The 19,276-nt window shown below is 44.4% G+C and overlaps 1 protein-coding gene across 4 annotated transcripts in view; it reads left to right on the top strand.

Moving 5' to 3' along the window:
- DPYSL2 (dihydropyrimidinase like 2) overlaps positions 1 to 19,276 on the top strand; it is a 95,550-nt gene that overhangs the window by 18,578 nt on the left and 57,696 nt on the right. For 2 of the 4 annotated variants that reach the window (XM_026714883.2, XM_087938880.1), the window contains exon 2: positions 19,073 to 19,161. In XM_026714883.2, coding sequence (XP_026570668.1) covers positions 19,073 to 19,161 — 89 coding nt within the window. Of the gene's footprint in view, positions 1 to 7,130; positions 7,712 to 8,227; positions 8,247 to 19,072; positions 19,162 to 19,276 lie in introns of those variants that run through there. The other 2 variants (XM_026714884.2, XM_087938881.1) reach the window with 2 other exon arrangements.

Raw genomic sequence — 19,276 nt, forward strand, 5'->3', positions numbered from 1 at the left:
ATTATTATCTTCCTCCTAGCTTTAGGTCTCCTATCTTTCTTTTAAAAGAACAACCTTCTGAGTTTAGCCCAGTATTCTGGAATTAGGTGGTACGTAGTACAGGTAGTCCTCAACTTACGATCATTTGTTGAAAGTTACAACGGCACTGAAAAAAGTGACTTGTGACTATTTTTCCACACATATCACGCTTACAGCATCCCCCTGGTGATGGGATCAAAATTCAGATAGCCATAGCACTTAAGACTTATATACTGCTTCACAGTGCTTTACAGCCCTCTCTAAGCAGTTTACAGAATCACGGACCCCCAGCAATCTGGGTCCCAGTTTTACTGACCTCGAAAGGATGGAAGGCTTAGTCAACCATGAACTGGTGGAGAATTGAACTGCTGACAGTTGGCAGAATTAGCCTGCAATAACGCATTCTAACCACTGCCCCACTGCAGTGCAGATGGTTGACAACTGGTGCATATTTATGATGGTTGCAATGTTTCAGGGTCATGTGATCACCTTTTGCGACCTTCTGACAAGCAACGTGCATGTGGAAGCCAGATTCACTTAATACTAACTGATTACTGCAGAGATTCACTTAACAACTGTGTCAGAAATGTTGTCAAATGGGGCAAAACTTATTTAACAACTGTCTCATTTAGCAACGGAAATTTTGGGCTCAATTGTAGTTGTTAAGTCAAGGACTACTTGTACGCTTTGAGGTTTGACTAAGAAATATTACACAGCACAAGAAGTGAAGGCACTCAGTACTTAACTCTCTTCAGTGGCAGACAATGCAAGATTTCTGGTCTTGTGAAGGCTATTCAGCAGTGTGGAGAGGCTATTGAGATCCTCTTGGGACAGCATCTGGAGGACTGATTTTTCTATTTAACTGAGAGTTTAGTTCTATTAATCTTGAGGACTTGGTTCAGATTAAAGCTATCCCATCTTCTTCATTTAACAACCCCATAATCCCTTGCGGGGTGGAGTCTGGGCAACTGAATGGAGCTAGCAGAGTGCTTTAATGGCTGGATGCCCTTCTTGTCACCAGTACGGATTTTTGTTCAGGAGATATATTCTCAGTGTGCCCAGAGAGAGAAATGTCTGCCTCTACCTAGGATCGAACTCACAGCCTCCTGATTGTGAGATAACAGCTCCACTTCTAGGCCACCGCACCATTCCATTAAAGCTATCCCATGATGTTGCAAAAACCAGAGGAAGACTAGGTGGCAGCAGAGTTAGAATCTGGCTTTCAGGGTGGCAACTGAACTCTTTGCCACCCAAATAAAATAGGCCTGATTCCTCTATCATACTGATTCATTTGAACTATTGTTTGGTGAATAAACCATGATGTTTCAGAGGTAGTCCTCACTGAGTGACCATTTCAGCTACAACGATAAAAAAACTTGACTTCTCAACTAATCCAACCAATATACGACCTTCAAAAGTTGGTAGAGCAAAGGCAAACTGAAGTCAGGTCATAAGGATAGTTGTACTTCACTTAGTGACCGCTTCAGTTAACAAGTTGCCAGTCCCAACCATGGTCGCTAAATGTGGACTACCTGTCCTGGCATACACCAGGGTTTGTAAATCATTCTAAGCCCAAACTCACCCATGAGATGACGTAACATGCTGCAGTTACTCAATGCCAATGAAGGTTACACTCTGTAAATCATGATGGCGAACCTATGGCACGTGTGCCACAGGTGGCACGCTGAGCCATTTGTGCGGGCACGCGAGCCCCAGGCAAACTTACCTTACTGCGCATGTGCGTGCCTCCCAGCCGATTTTCAGGCCTTTTTCGGCCTCCCAGAGACTCAAGAGAAGCCTCTGCTGCCTGTGGAGGCCGAAAAACAGGCCTGTTTTCTCACTTCCTATATTTCCAGATATACGAGAAGTGACAAAATGGACCCATTTTTCGGCCACCAAAGGTTGCAGAGGCTTCCTTCAAGCCTCTGGAAGGCTGAAAAAATCAGCTGGGAGGCGTGCATTGCAGGTAAGCGGGCGGTGGGGGGATCGTGTACGCATGTGCAAGGGCGGGTGGGTGGGCGCATGAATTGCCTTCTGGGTGCGAGCACATGTGCATCAGGAGCCCAAAAAGTTTAGCCACCACTGGACTATCCCATGGAGAGATCCAGCTGCTTTATAAAAAAGCAAATGGCTCTATACCAAGGGTCTTCAAACTTGGCAAGGTGATTCCAGAATTCTTGAGCTAACATGGTTGGAGGAGGAATTCTGGGAGTTGAAGTCCACAAGTCTTAAAGCTGTCAAGTTTGAAGACGCCTGATCTATACTATAAAACTATAAAACTTGCTAAAAAAAAGATGTTGAGACTCTAGAAAAAGAACAGGGAAGAGCAACCAGGATGGTTAGGGGACTGGAGATTAAAACATATGAAGAACCGTTATAGGAACTGGGCATGGCTAGTCTAGTCAAGAGAAGGACCAGGGGGGACATGATACAAGGTTCCAATATTTGAGGGGCTGCCACAGAGAGGAGGAAAGGGTCAAGCTATTTTGCAAAGCACTTGAAGGCCAGACAAGGAATAATGGATGGAAACTGAACAAGGAGAGATTCAACCTGGAAATAAGGAGAAACTTTCTGACAGAACATCTTGTTCTCGGAAGTTATGGGAGCATCATCACTTGAGACTTTCAAGAAGAGATTGGACTGCCATTTGTCAGAAATGGTGTAGGGTCTCCTGCTTAGGCAGCGGGTTGGACTAGATGACCTACAAAGTCCCTTCCAACTCTATTATTTGTATCTGCTTATAAGTGTTGCAGACAGATGCTGCACTTACATTCTCATGTTCTTCTAAGTGTCTTTTGGAGACTGAATCTCTATAAAAATGAGAGGGAAACTGAAACCACAGAACAAAGTAGAACAAGAATATGCAAATTGTATGCAATTGTTGCCTTTGCATCAAGCAGCCCATAGCTGTGAGCCCCACTTTGTAAATTCCTATTTCCTACACTCCAGTACTTTTGGGAAGTGGTTCTAGTGTCTAGTAAAGACTCCCTTGGGAGGAGACCATGGATACTGATCCAATCCTGAGCTTTCTGTCTCGCAATTTACAACTCATTTCTGGCCAGTGCATGGTGGCTTGGCTTACATGCCCACGCTAAGCCCATTGCTGGGTGTTTCATTTTAGCTTAGCATGTAGTGCAAATCCAACCCCTGTGGCTTGTGAGGATGGATTTGAGGCTTAATGTGCTGCGCTAGAAATCCAGCTAATTGCAACTTGGCTAACAGACCATGGTAAACAAGAGCTTTGCCAAATGTGTGGCCTGTCTTCTTTAGCAGGCAACCCAGGCAACTGAATGAATAAGAAAAAACTAGATTGGGATATATTTGCAAACCACTTCTTGGCCCCCCTCTCAGCCAGTCTGATGTTCTCCAGTTGTAAACCTTAGTTCAGTCATTCCAACTTGAGGTCCAACTTATCTGAAGTGTTACTGGGTAACAGAGAAACTGTGAGGTGGTTATTGATCTTGTCTTTCAAATCAAATATCAGAACAAATATTTATTCTGGTCTCTTTGACTGTAATAAACTTTTTGAATAGAATAGAATAACAGAGTTGGAAGGGGCCTTGGAGGTCTTCTAGTCCAACTCCCTGCTTAGGCAGGAAACCCTACACCACTTCAGACAAATGGCTATCCAATCTCTTCTGAAAAACTTCCAATGTTGAAGAATTCACAACTTCTGGAGGCAACTTGGTTAATTGTTCTAATTGTTTTTGATTTGATTTGATCTTGTCATTGGGATAGGCAGACAAGTCAACATCTGGACTAACGAATTCCAGGGATTGGTCATCACTAGGCAGCTATTTGGGGAATTTCTTTCTTTCAATAAATGCAAAGCATATGAGCATCTGCTTTGCCGTGTTAGAGAATGTGAAAACCGGGGCATTTTGTTGCAACTGGACTTAAATCAAGACTTGATTTGGCTTTCATGAGTTTGATCCTTGCAATTCTACATACATTAGTACAGTGATGGCTAAACTTTGCCACGTTGCATGCCAAAAGTGCGCTCGCGTGCCTGAACTCATGATGCAATGAGCGTGCGACTCCCCTACCCTGCGCATGCGTCCCCCTGCACGTGTGCGACTCCTCTGCACCACACGCCTCTGCGCATGTGCACGCAACCCTCCCGCATGCTGCATTCCTCTGAGCATGCATGCATGCATCTTCCACGCATGTCTCCTCCCGTGCATGAGCAGCAGATACCCAACAATCAGCTGGCTGGTAGGAGGCACATGCGCATGCACAGTGGGGCTCTTCTGGGAGACCTCTCGCATGCTGGCAGAAGTGGCTCTGCTCGCCACTTCCGTCACGTGTGCCATCGGTTCGCCATCACAGGTCTAGAACAAAGTGTGACACTTGCTCAGTGCGGCACTGGCCCTTAAAGAGAGCATTGCATTGATCTTGGGCTTTAATTTCCAGCAGGACTTCTTGGATCAGAGCTTCCTCAAATCCAGGGACAGCTTCAACGCTTGTACATACCCAATATAAACATTGTTTTGGTTCAAATGCCCTTCCAGTTGCAGCTCAAAAGAAGGATAAAGACTAGAACCGCTTGATTAAGACATACAGGTAACAGGATTGTTCTCTAGGAATTTAATCGTTTTCTGCATTTAATGCGGAATTACAATTTGGTGCTAAGTTTTAGACTGGTTTGGAGAATCAGGCCTTGGAAGGTAGGAAAGAACAATTTGACAAGTCTAGATGAAACTCCAGGTAGTAATAGCAGGAATAAGAGAGTAACAGAGTTGGAAGGGAGTTTGGTGGTCCAACCTCCTCCACAAGCGGGAGACCCTACTATACCATTCAAGACAAATGGCTGCCCACTTTCTTCTTAAAAGCCACCAGGGATGGAGCACCCACAACTTCTGAAGGCAAGCAGTTCCATGGATTAATTTTTCTCACAGTTACAAATTTTTTCCTTAGTTCTAGGTTGCTTCTCTCCTTCATTAGTTTCCAGCCGTTGTTTCTTGTGTCTTGCCTTCTGGTGCAATCAACAAATCAATCAATCAAGGGTGCAGATAACTTGGAAAGCATGACAGGAAGACCTCAACATTTCATTTCAGATTTTCATAGGTTGTGTAGATCAGCTTCAGAGTTTCCAAATATTAACCTTGTCTGATAGTTTTAACATTTCCTGATACCCAAGAGGAACGAAAGGATTTAGGAATCTCTATTATTCTTGGCCTCTTGCCTTGGGGATGGGTGCTGGGAAAGAGATCTTGGAATAAAACACAAAAAGGATTAGGGTAGGGAGACGGATCTCACTGCACCATTTGTTGCAGATGTTTTTTTTTTCCTTACCTGCATTTCAATGCTGACTTGGAAAGCGCCTAAGAATTTATTAACCATCTAATTATTTTAAAACAATTGGTAAGCTAGTAACTTTTGTTTGGATTTATTTGCATGATTCCTTGTAAGTAGTCCTTGATTTATAACCATCTTTTAACGCGATAATGGCACTGAAAAGAGTCTTTGCACTTATGGGTGGAGCATTGTCCAGTGTCACGTGATCAAAATTTGAGCACTTGGCAACCTACATTTATTTATGATGGTTGCAGCATCTTCCTTCCCAGCTAGTTTCTGACAAACGAAGCCAACGAGAACCCCAGGATTCACTTAATGACTGTGATTCACTTAACAACGTGCAGCGACTCACTTAACCCTGGCAAAATTGGGTGTGACTCACTGAACAACCATCTTGCTCAGCAATGGAAATTCTGCTTCCAATTGCAAGCGAAGAACTATTTGTAAAGTCCTCTGCCGCAGGGTATGGATTAATTCCTAATTCCCAAGTTCTTTGCCACCTCTTTCCTTTCCTTAAAGATCGTCAATTCTTTTGTGTGGTCCGGTATATTGTATGCGATACCGACTCAATTGTTTCGTTAAAGCGCATCTGTTCATTCACCCGTGCAAACCCTTCAGCTCCTCCAACCTTGCACGTGTGAACCAACTCGCCTGTTTTCAAATCCACCAGAGTTGGCTTTTGAAGACGATCCGTCTTTCCCGGGTATCCTCTTTTTATTCTGGGACTATTCCCTGTTTCCGATCGCCTTTATAGCGCGTCTCACCGGGTCCTTCCGCCTAGCTTTCCCATCACCCACTAATATCCTTTCTATTTCAGCCCAGAGAGCGCGAGTCAAAACTATCAATTTTTAAGAATCGTTTATTTTTAAGAAAAAAAAAAAGCACGGAAGGAAGAGGAGCGGGCTTGGCAAAAAGGGACCAGACGTGCCAGGGGCAGACAAATAAAGAGAAGGGGCGAGCGGTGGGGGCGTGAGGGGGAGGCGCGAACAATCCGGGTCCGTAGAGCCTTTCTATTCTCCTGCTGCAAAAACTGCGCCCACAAGCCCTTTGCCCGAAACGCTTCTCGCGTCTTTTGCAAGCGGTTGCGGGGTGGAGTCGGGGGAAAGCGCGCCCAGCAAAGGCCTGGAAGACGCCCCCCCCCCTTTTTTTCTTTCTCCTTCTTCTCCTGGCTGGCTGGCTGGCTGGCAAGAAACAGGGCGTGGACAGCCGCCGCCGCCGCGCTGCTCTCCCTCCTCTGCAAAACGGCTCCGCTCGCCTCCAACGCCTCCGTGCAACGCCCGCGGCTTGCGGGTCAGGGATGCTGCCCGTGCAAAGCGGCGGGGGGGTGGTGGTGGTGGAGAAAGGGGGTTGCGCAGGCATCACACCAACCGCCCCGCCCTCCCTCTCTCCATGCGGGTGGCTTTAATGCAGAGAGCCCCGGCCGTGCAAACAGCCCTGCCACCCACTCCGCCTCCCCGCGCCATGCCCCGCTTTGACCCTGCAGCAACTGCCCGCCGCCCTTCATCCCCAGCCCGGTCCGGCTCTCTCCTCCTGCGCGCTACCGCCCCCTCCGCTAGCCGTCGAGCGTCTCTCTCTCTCTCTCTCTCCCCCCACCACCCCGCCCATTCCTCCCTCTCCCCCCGCCCCCAGTCTGCAGCCTCGCCTTGCCACTGGCTGCTTCATTGCGCCACTTTACATGTTACCGCTCCGCGCGCTTCCCATTGGGCGGACCGCGGGCTTCATTTGCATACCGCCGACGGCCTCCGCCAATCGGCTGCGGAGCGGACCCCGGGCCCGCTTCTTTGGACGGAGTCCAGGGCGTGGCGTGGCGCGCAGGCGCGGCAGGACCTTCCTTGTGCGGAGGTTTCGCCTGGCTTGTGTCTGTCGAGCGGCGGCGGCGGCGGCGGCGATTCTGCTTGCGCTGCTTCCCTCCTCCTCCTCTTCTCCTCCTCCGGCAGCTTCGAGGCTGGGCAGGGCTCGGAGCGGCAGAGCGAAGGCAAGGCGACCGGGACTTTCTCCTCCTCTTTGCGGGGTCGTTTGCAAGCTCGCCCGAGGTTTGCACGCACGGCCTTCGGGGCTTTTGTGCAGAAATCCCCCTCCTCCTCCTCCTCCTCCTCCGCCGCCGCCGCCGCAACAGCAGCATCTCTAACGCGTGCAAAAGCCGGGAGAGCAGTCGGGCTGCCTCCTCCTCCTCCTCCTCCTCCTCCCCCCCGGGCCCCCCGTCTTGGAAGCCCCCCGCGACCGTGGGGTCTCTGATCCGCGAGAGACAGAACCCTCCCTCCTCCCACCCGAGGACCGCTTGCTTCTTCCCCTTGCCGCTCGCGGGCGGGAATCAGCCTTTGCGTGGGAGAGCGCCGCTTCCCCGGGAGAGGTCGAGATGTCTTATCAAGGGAAGAAAAACATTCCACGCATCACGGTGAGTTGGCCCCAAGCCGGAGCCCCGGGAAGGGAGCGGAGGGAAGGGCGGGTCAAGCCCTTTGTGTGCACCTCTGCAGGCAGGGAAGCGGTGGGCGGGGGGTGGAAAGCGAGCTGGCAAGGCTCGTCCAGCCGTCCGGAAGAAAGAAGCGCGCCAAACCTGATTTTGGATGCCCCGCCGATGAAAATCAAGTTTTATTTTTATTTTTCAAGCCAAAAATCCTGGTGGCGGGGGGACTAGATCGGGAGGAAACAATGGTTTGCCTTGAAGTTGCACGGTGGTGCAGCAACCCTGCCTGCCTTCCTCGCCTTCCCCCAAATCCCTTTTCTTTCGGACCCCGTCCTTTTGGCCGCCGCATCTCCAGCGAACGGCTGTTGCATTTCACAGCCCAGCCGGGAAGAACAGGCGAAAGAGGCTTTTTTCCCCGCCCCTTATGACCGCCCCGTTAGGTTTCATAAGTCTGGATTCGATTCTTCTTGCAAAGACAATCAAAGCTTTGTCCTTTTGTTTTTGCAAACCCATCTTCTCCAAGAAGGTGATACAGGGTGTGCGTATATCTCCTACGGCCAGGGTGGGGAATTGGGGGCTGTGGCAGGAAAACTGCCTGCGTGCCTGCATGCAAAGCGGGCTGCAACATCTAATGGATATAATCTGCTTTAACGCAGCTCCATTCACTGCCCCCCCCCAGGTTAGGGACTAGAAGATGGGGTGTACAGGTTCCTCTCCTGTCCCCACCCACCTCCTCCCAGCTTTCTGTTTTGTCCCCCCTCCCTTTTTACTCATACAAAGGAGGCAATGCAAGCAAGCCTTGGGTGAGAAGCCTGGACCCTCCCCAACACCCTCCCAGTAATGGCGCTTGAGCGAATGGAATGATCTGGAGGGGTGTGTGAAAACAGGGTGCATCCTTGCCCTTCCTTCCCCAGCAAAGAAACACATCTGGGGATGGTGCCTTCCTCCATCGCCCCCCAAATCTGGCGGCCTTTCTCTCCCATCCAGCCTTTTAAAAAAGCAAATAGGATGCCTTCCTCTCTGTGGGGACTCCAAAAGTGGGAGAGGAAACGGAACAGTTACATAAAAGTCGGATGATGGGAAGGGATGGGCTTGTGGAGAGAGCGCGAGAGCGTGTGTGCCCTGTGCAGTTGGATGTGAGCTGGCATCAGCGATGCGGGCTGGGTGTTAACCTGAGGATTGATTTCTTTATCATTAGTAGTGATCCGATGTTCCTTCAATAGGAAGAGGCTTCCTTTTTTATTTGACAGCCAGGTATCCTGGGGGCCCTTCCTTTCAAAGCAGGTTTATATAAAGCTTCAAAGCTGAATCTTGTCTTCTCTGGCTGAAGTCACACAAGGGCTTTTTGTGTTTTAGGAAACGCTGTTTTAGAGACCCGGTTTGTCGCTGCATTTATATGATCATGGAGTATTCAGATCCAAGGTTTCTAATCTCCTACCAAAATATATATTGCACAGTAGTCTGATGGTGCTACCAGGCTCCTGGGGACAACATAGGGCTTCAGAGATATGCTCCATTTCCATTTTGTTAAAGGCAACGAAAAGCTGACAATGCAGGATTGATAGCAATACTCAAAAGGAAAAGGGGAAATCCTTTGATCGGTTTCCTTTTAGCAGGGAAGCCTATTTTAGCTCTGCAGGGTTAATGGTGTTACAACAATGGAAAAGGGTTGAGCACGTGATTTTGCACAGAGGCTGTTTTCCCTGGAAGCAAATGCTTTTTTAATCCAACAATTAACAGAAACAAAGCCACCATGGTGGCTGCAGTGCGTTTTGTTTACTCTGCAGCACCAGAGTTCATCTGCAGCACAGGTGCAAAACAGAATGAGGCTTACTGGGTTGTTGTTGTTTTTATAAATGTTTTCTGAACTTTATATTTTCTGGACTTTATTTGTCTGAGTCACACTTGGCCTTTCTCTGTTCCTCCCTTCCCAATCCAAAGTTGTAGTCTTTCTGGTTAAGGACACTTTATTCAAGTGTGGCTAAAGTTAGAAGTTGTGAGCCATGGGTTGAAGACAGTATCTAGTTGGTCTCCTTGAAACGTCAAATTTCAGAAACCAACCCCCCTTAAGTGATGAATCCTTTGGTACAGATTATCAGACAATGTGTGTGTGTGTCAGAATGCAGAAATACCTTACTGAAATACGTTTTTTGTAGGAGAACCTTGATGTCAAATATCATTGTTTTAATTCGGAGAAGAGACAGGAGACAAATATAATGGGCTTCAATTGAAGTCACGTAGAGTTTTAAAGGACAAAAGCTCTTATCTTAGATGGTTCTTCCTGTAGATGCCTTTGCCTTAAATTTGCTGCATTGTCCAGAGTTCACTATTATATTAATGGGTGATTGGTTTAGTGACAGTGTCCCAAAGGTGCTTTTTCAAGAGGCAACTGGACTTTCTGGTTTTTCTTCAAAGATGTTTTACTTCTCGTCCAAGAAACTCCTTAAGCTCTGACTGGATGGTGGGGATTGGAATCCAGTCAGAACTGAAGAAGCTTCTTGGATGAGAAGCGAAACATCTTCAAAGAAAAACCAGAAAGTCCAGTTGCCTCTTGAAAAAGCACCTTTGGGATAACCATGACCCGGATGACTGAGAATCTCCATAGACATTTAGTGACCATGCATTGAATAAGATGCAGGTGGCTAGGTTTACTTATTACGCAAAGCCATAAGACTATGCTTTACGAACCAAACTATCTGGGAACCCCACAACACACTAACTTAAAGCTAAACTACCATACGTGAACCTGTGGTATGAATATAAGTCACTCGTTTTGTGTTAAAAGAGATCCTTCTTCTGGTTAAATCGCTTCAGGATGAAAGCCGTGGAATTCAACTGCAGAACAATTGAGTAGACGATCATAATCTGTATAGTAAGAATTTCAGAACTCCAACCTGAGGTATCACACTGTCACTGCACAGCTTGCTTTAATTTGGAGAAAAAGTTACTGTTGTATTATTGAGAGCAACTTGTAGGTTATACTAGTGGGCTCAGAAGAGAGTCATGGGACTAAATCTTCTGAATCTTGATCACTGACTTCTTGGATTCAGCTGCAGAACGTCAGAGATCTGCTTTCTATGCTACGTTTTAGATTGCTCATGCATTTCTGGAAATCAGGTTAAGGAGGTTGTCATCAAACACTCATATGATCCACATATGGTCCGACTGTCATATAATCCACAAATGCAGTTACCAAGTCGTCACTAGGAGACATCTGTTTATTTTGGAATGTAACTTGGTGGCCTTCCTTCTGCAAATCCTCAAGAAGAATGGAAACATCCCAATATAAGTATACTCTAAATATTTATGCATTGTCTTTTTGCTCCAAAACAAGGTAACCAACAATTTTAAAAAACCTTACAATGTTAAAAAACACACCTCACCAATTAGAGTCACAATTAAGATGAATTGAACTGAAAAAGGCCTGGCTAAAGAAGTTCTTCATCCCTTCTAGAAGTTGAAAAAGCCATCACTTGGGAGCAGCATGAGAGAATGATCTCTCCCGCGGGCTTGGTAGGCAGATCTTAGAAAAGGAGGACTTCTTTAAGAGTATCTTCCCTTCCTGGAAAGGGAAACAAGGGGTCCTTCAGATATTTGGGTCCTCGTCTAGCATTTCTAAGCAGTCTTGAGTGCTGTGCTTTCTCTCTCTCTTTTTTTTTTTGGAAATCTGGTTTGCAGTGGGAAGCTAGCACCCCTGGAGTGCCTGGATTGGACGTTGGATTCAATGTCCAGCTCAGTGTGTTACCCTCCAAAAAATAGTTCAGCAAGAGTCACCCTTGGAAGGGGGACAAGGCAGGACCAAGCAAGAATGCTTAGATTCTGGCTGGGTCATTATGGGTGGTGCCGAGGACCAGGTTGAGATTGTTGTTGGGGCCAGAGCAAGAATTGTCAGGTGGCAATGCTGGGACTTGGGTCCCATGGAGTCCAGAGCTAGCAACATGGCAAGTCATCCAGATAGAACGGGTGTGACCTGTATTTACGTCCCTCCTTGGAGTTCTTGCCCCCGGTTTGAGAATTCTTGCTTGACATCTCCTAATGTCCCAGTTTAACATTTCTGATCCATTTATTAAAACCTGCTCTAAATTGTGGACTGGAAGCTGCTAATCAGCCTAGGAATCGGATTTAACCTTGTCAAATCACAACATGCTATTCCCATAGAGATAATCTATAATTTGTCTGCACAAGAGAAAAGTCATCTACAGAAATTGTCTTTTAGATTGACATGGGTTCCACACACAAGGCCATAAGAAAGCTCTTGCATTTCTTTAGGATAATTACTCTTAGGATCAGGTCAATTAATTGAAATAAGTAAAATAATTTAAAAACTTAAAAAAATACTATCCAGGCTTTAGTTTACATGATTTCAAGCAATAGGAAGACTTTTATATAGGATTATGTACAGCAGTCAACCCTTGCAGGGGTGTAAGGACAGGATATAATTTATCAAATATAAGAGCAAGAATACTCTTCTACAAGCCATTGGCACTAATTCTCACAACAATCTTCTTTTGCTGATGCACTTGCTTTTTTAAAAATCCAGATGTTGATGGAACTCTCTTCCACCAGGTATCAAAGCCCTTAAATTTTATTAGCTATTGACAATACTTTTATGAACAAACATAAATTACACATTGCAGATTACTTATCAAGGGACTTTTTTTTCAGTAATGCTAAAATTTCTTGGAAAGGAGGAAATATATATATTTTCCTGTTGCATCATAATTTCTGAAGATATTATATCTCTAATTGTGTTAATAACCATAAACAAGAAAAGCAGGAATTTATTTCCTAAAGGTTTTCAGATAGAAGCTAGATAGTCATTTGTCAGCTGTTCTTGTGAATCTTGGAGCTGGAGGGTTGGATTATTAGAGGACCTATGAAGTCCCTTCCACTGTGTTTTTAAAACTGTAGTTAATGATGTAATTTAACTCATATATGAATTCATTTTCTTAAATTAGTAGCTTCTTCTATGTCTCCAGCAAACAGGAAAACCAAGAAGCATTTTCTGACAGGATCTCTGAAGCTGCTTCTTTCAGGAGTTATGTATGCCGGTTTTTGTGGGTCAGAGAGTATGTAACTGCCCAATTAAATAGATCTTTTCTTGGGATTCAAATGAGAGGCTGCAATGTACAAAGAGCTCAGACAGCCTCCGGTGAGACTGAGAGATTAAAAGAACTTTTATACATATTTTAACTAGGCATGAGTGAATCTGTCTTGCTTAATTCAGTCTAAGATCAGTATTTGGCAGTCTTGTCAGTTTGTTTTATAGATCTATATCTATATGAATATCTATATATCTATGTATCTCTCCCTCCCTCCCTCCCTCTGTGTGTGTGTGTGTGTGTGTGTGTGTGTGTGATTTGTAGAAAAATCTGAATTCATATTAATGCACATTTTGGCATGTGCTGCTTTCCTCATACGTACTATTTTTCTGCCTATCCTTTAGTGAGATCAATTGCATCACAAAATTTGGAGAAATGCACATAGAAACAAGAAGGTGTTTTTTTCTTACTCTAATCTCAGCTTGTGTAAAGCTGGTCAGTGGTTGGAGGTAAACAGCAGAATCTCTCCTATGTTTTTTGCAAGGTGTGAGAAAACAGATGAATTCAACCTGTTCTAAGGCACAGTAGGTAGTAAGTAAGGGGATTAGTGTGCAACAGTTGTATTTGTATAGCCACAATCTTTTTGTGGTAAACAAACAATTTAAACAGTATAGTCAAAAGACGAACAGAGGTAGATGCAAACATTTCGTATTAACTCATCAGTACCTACATTACAATAACATGGTTGAAAACCAGCCTCAAATATTAGATCTAGCAACAACATTAATTAAACAATTGGCAGAACTGCTAGTAGATGAGTAAGAATTTGACGTGCATCTAACTGTTCTGAATCAGTTGCAGAGAAATTGCATTTTATATCTTGCTCAGTGGATTGGTGTGAATGCAAGAAAAATTCGTTCAGGTGTTAAGCAGCTTGCAACATGGCTCCAGTTGGAATATAATCATTAAGGGAAGCTCTTAAGGACAGTTACCGTGGTCTCCCTTTAGAAAGGACTTTCATCTTAAGCTTTGGGTTTGGGACAGACCTACGGTATGCTCTGAAGATTAGCATCAGAGATTCTGCTTGCTTAGCTCACCATTTGGAGGTTGATCAGGTGGCCAGTTCTTAAGAGATACGTCCTATGAAGTAGTAGCCTTAATCCCAGTTTCTTTTTACAATACAGGTAGGATTGAGGGAATTGATGTTAATTTTCCTTCTTTCTCTTGGCTTTTTTTTATATAATTCAGTGTTTGTGGATAGCATTTTACATATTTGTAATACGCCTGTGGACAATGTTGTCCTGTGCAGCAGACAAAAAAATAAACAAACACAGCCAAAGCTTTCACTGAATCCAGGATGGATAGCAAGACATACAGCTGTTTGCTTGTCTTTGAAAGATTTAGTTTTTCCTCACCCAATACAGGTGTGACAATGCACTGATCGCATACTTTTGTACTTGAACATATTGAGTTGTCTTTGGCTAGAATTAAGCCATAATATTTAACATTTGCTTTCCAGTGTCCAAATTACGAGGCAGATGTTATGTTTCTTGAGATACTGAACAACTGCAGATTCCAGAGTTTCAACTGTAATACCCTCAATAAAATTATATGCTTTCTACCAGCGGTCCCCAACCTTTCCAGCTTGGTGACTGGCCAGGCGTGGGGAGGAGTGAAGTGTGAGTGGCAGGCGCACATGCGCTTGCACAGCTCTATGTGTGCAAGTGTCAGGTGCGCACGTCTTCCACTCGCACAAAAGGAGCTTTGTTTGGGAGTGGAAGGTGTTTGCACTTGCACACGAAGCTCTCCTCAGGCTAGCTGTAGGCACTTTTGCACTAGCGAGCAAAACTCCACTCGCTTGAGCATCTCTACCATGGCCTGGTTTCAAACAGGCTGTGGCCCCGGTACTAGGCCGCAGCTCAGGGGCTGGGGACCCCTGCTTTTTACACCAGGTAAATGAGTGCAGCTATTTTTTTAAAAAACTTTCTGTTTCATGCTTTCTGATGCTTACATAATAAGGTAGCCTTTCCCATCCTGGTATTGCCCAGGTGTTTTGGATCATAACCAGTGGTGCGATTCAAATTTTTTTTACTACCGTTTCTGTGGGCGTGGCTTGGTGGGCGTGGCAGGGGAAGGTTACTGCAAAATCCCCATTCCCTCCCCACCCCACTAACCTGCTTTCCAGCTCCGTTCTCCTGTGCAGGGCAACAAAAGGAGACCCAGCTGATCAGCTGGGACTCAATGGGAGGCAGAGAATAGATGGGGGCAGGGACAGTCAGAGGTGGGATTTGCCGGTTCTCCAAACTATTCAAAATTTCCGCTACCGGTTCTCCAGAACCTGTTAGGACCTGCTGAATACCACCTCTGATCATAACCTTCCAGAGTTCCTTTCCAGCATGTGGCTTGCAATTTTGAGGATTTCTAGGAAGGCACCAGATTGGGAGAAGACAGCCTAGAGCAAGAATTGGTTTGCTTATCACCTTCTGTTTGTTTTACTTATTGAAAACATTTGCATTGTCCCCAGTATCTGGGTGGTGATATTCATTCATTCATTCATTCACTCATTCATTCATTCATTCATTGTTTGATTGCATTTGTATTGCCGCCTATTTGCCTATGGCGACTCGAGGCGGCTTACAGAACGCAAAACCATATTTAAAATTAAAAAAACAATAAAAACTAACAAAAAGAATCACATAAATTAATAAAGTACAATAGAAAAAAAATCTGGAAAAAAAGAAATAAACAAATAAATAAATAAATCACACACCCCAACTCCCACCTCCTGCCCCAACGACAGCATAGCATTGATCAAGTTATCAATAAATCTTTAAATTGTATGACCAAAACCATCACATTAAACATTAAATTGGATACCGTACATCTACACAGGTAGTCCTCAACTTATGGCAGTTCATTTAGTGACCATTCAAAGTTACAATGGCATTGAAAAAAGTGACTTATGACTGTTTTTCATACTTTGGACCATTGCCGCATCCCCATAATCACATGATCAAAATTCAGGTGCTTGGCAGCTGACTCATATTTACGACGGCTGCAGTGTCCGTGGATCATGTGATCCCCTTTTGTGACCTTCTGACAAAGTCAGTGGGAAAGCCCGATTCATTTAACAACCATATCACTAACTTAAACAACTATAGTAATTCACTTAGCAATTGTGGTGAGACAGGTTGTAAAATGGAGCAAAACGCACTTAACAAATGCCTCACTTTGCAACAGAAATTTTGGGCTCAATTGTGCTCGTAACTTGAGGACTACCTGTATAACAAGTAATCAGTTTAATACAAGGGTCTTCAAACTTGGCAGGTTTAAGACTTGTGGACTTCAACTCCCAGAATTCCTGAGCTAACATGACTGGAGGAGGAATTCTGGGAGTTGAAGTCCATAAGTCTTAAAGCTGTCAAGTTTGAAGACCCCTGATTTAATAGATCCACATTTCTGTTCTCTCTTCCCCTCAAATTAGGCAAGAGTGTTATATCAAGAGGAAATTTTACTGATAAAGGAGAATATTTGTAGCTCAGGGTTAAAATGAGAGGTCCTTGGTGCTATCAGAGCTTGGTTTTTCCTTACAGAGGTTCCATTATCCAAACTAGGAAACATCATCAGTGCTAGTAAGTGCTAGGGAGCAAGCCTCATTCCTTACTAGCACTGATGCTGTTACCTAGTTTGGGTATTGAAACGTCTGCAAGAAAATAGCCCAGCTCAGAGACCACCAAGGCTATGCAAAGATGCATCATTTATGATAATTTACATCATTTCCATTGTGATATGATTGGTTGCAAATTGTTACAGATATTGTAATTTATAATATAGTTGGACATTTGTAATTTAATGGACTAAAAGGAGCAAGAGATAGTTGGTCTATTAAATTAAGGTTTTGCTTCTATTCTGTTACAGTTTAAAGAAGAAATAAATCTGTTAAAATCTTCTGGGCTTTGCTTTATCTTTTTTTAAGTAGAATGTTTATCTTTAACTTTCCAAGTAAGAAACAAAAGAACAGCTGGGCTTTCTCTGCTTCTGGAACCAAGCAAATTAGGTTGATGAGTTTATATAAGTGCAGATTTACATCTGAGGATTTTAAAAAATCATTCCCTTTCAAATGGAAGTAAAATAAATAAGGTTGGCTTTGTTTTCCAAAAGGGGGATAATGTTTGGAATTACAAGGGTTCTTAAAGGTTGGATGGAAAGCTGTGCTGCTTGCTGGAGCGATAAAGGGCACAAGGCACGAGAAGGGTGGGTGAATGCACTTTTCTTTGTGTTCTCATCTTTCATTGGACAACCCACAATCCTTTCTCCAGCTGTTTGGATCTCCCAGGAAGCCTGATCTGAAAAAGCAGAAAAGGTACATTACAGGTAATGCATAACAGAAAACACACAAGCCCAACTGTGCCCCTCGTGGAGACTGACTCTGAGGGAGAGGAGGAACAGACGACAGGAAGTGGAAGTGTGGCTCCAGAGGTTGTGGAGGAGGCTGGGAAGGGCAGAGGCCGGCTGGGCAGTCAGAGGAGGACCCAGGTCCATCCCCTCTCCATCCTAGGGCAAGCAGGGAGGAGAGGATAAGGGAGAGATGTGGTCTACTGGGGAGGAGAGGGCCTTGATCCTCTTCATGGGCTGCAGCTGTGACAACTGAAGAAGAGGATGGACATGCGTATGGGCGAGTGCTGGAAACAAAGCGTGGAAATATCTCTAGTTTATTGTTCCTCTCTTGAGTTTGGTGTCCTTCCCAGTGTGTGTTCTGATATCTATGGATGTCTTCAAGCCCTCATCTTGCCTGGTTTGTCTTGTTTTTTACTTTTTATAATTTAAGTGGCATTTCTTCCTTCTTGTAACTGCTTGTGGGGGAGTTTTTTGTCTCCAGTCAAGGATATTTGGAGCTTGGAAGCAAAGTGAAGGAATAAAAGGGGCTTCACCTGTTTTTTTTTGTGACTGTTTATTTTGTATCCCGCCCTGGGTCATTACAAAGGCCCTCTTTCAGACATACTCCTTAGGCACAGGATCAACTCTGACTTAATAACAAAATGTATTCAAAAAGGTCACCAATATTCTAAAGCATCCTGAGACGAACTTCCAAAACAGGCGTGTTTGCTAGGGAAGAAAGCTTGAGGAAAGATGGGGAAGAGGGGCTTCAGCCACTACCCCCCAAAATTGCTCAAAGTCAACCAATTTATGGTCCCTTTAGATCACTGACGCTGCTAAAGATGTGATTAGCCCATTTTCTTTATAAATTGCCAAGCAGTAGAAAGCCTTGACAGCGTAATATCCAAATGTCACCAACAGACATTAATTAACTTTCTTTCTTGATTTTTAGTGTGCAGAAGGCGCAAAAACGACCAGCAACAAATCCCATTTTCATGTAATGCGGCTTACTAATTGCATTGCTGTAGTTCCTGCAGAATCTTGTCATGTGGAAGAAATGCCGTTGTTTAGATTTGTTCCTTTTCCCGTCCACTTTTTCTAAAGGCTGTGAGCAGATTTGTTTTCTCTGGAACATGCAGTAGCTTCATCAGAGGGGCAAAGCAGTCTGTTTGATTCAAACCTTGCTAAAAATCCAGATGGAAAAATCCGTTTGGCGTGCCAACTTCCACGGCAACAACCATTTGGTCAGTTTCCTTGACAAGCCCTTAACTCGAAAGAATCAAGTGATGATTTTAACCCCTGTGGGTGATTTCAGGGACAAAGCTGGCAGCAAAATTAGCATTTCATAGGAGAATGTTTACCTTCCTTTTTAAAACAGCACAGTTGCTTGGCCCTTGTGCGATTCTTGAAATATTTTTAACTGGTGGATGCAGTTTAATAAAATAGGTCAACCAATTAATGTAGCTTCTTTTTTCTCGAAAGCACACTTCAGGGATAGACTGCTGAAAGGCATTTATTTGTGATTCTGAGCTATTTTGCTTCAAAATAGCTGACTTGATTGACAGTATATGGAATGTCCTCAGAGATACTTGCTGTCTTCATCTGGACCTGTAACAGAGAAGGTGTAAACTTATTCTCCAAAGCACCTGACGCCAGGACAAGAAGTAATGGATGGAAACCTAGAATTAAGGAGAAATTTCCTGACAGAGAGAACAATTAATCTGTAGAATGGTTTGCCTCCAGAAATTGTGGGTCTTCCAACACTGGAAGTTTTTTAGGAAGAGATTGGACAATTATTTGTCCGAAATGTTACATGATTTTCTTCTTTGAGCAGGGTGTTGGACTCCAAAGTCCTTCCAAAGCGATTCTGTTGTTCTGCTAAATCCAACCCTTTGTTCTTATTGATGCATTGTTTGATGTCTTTGTGTTTCAGAGTGATCGCCTTTTGATCAAAGGAGGCAAAATAGTCAACGATGACCAGTCCTTCTATGCAGACATTTATATGGAAGATGGGTTGATAAAGTGAGTAGCTGATGATTTTGTTTCTGTTACGGAATTAAGTAAAAAATTGTCTTATCATAGAAACACACTGGGCTCCACAGAAGCGTTGAGATAAATGCTGATGCTTAAGGGAAGA

This window comes from Pseudonaja textilis, chromosome 9, assembly GCF_049901715.1.
Source record: "Pseudonaja textilis isolate UNSWEBS1 chromosome 9, rPseTex1.2, whole genome shotgun sequence".
Lineage (NCBI taxonomy): Eukaryota > Metazoa > Chordata > Lepidosauria > Squamata > Elapidae > Pseudonaja > Pseudonaja textilis.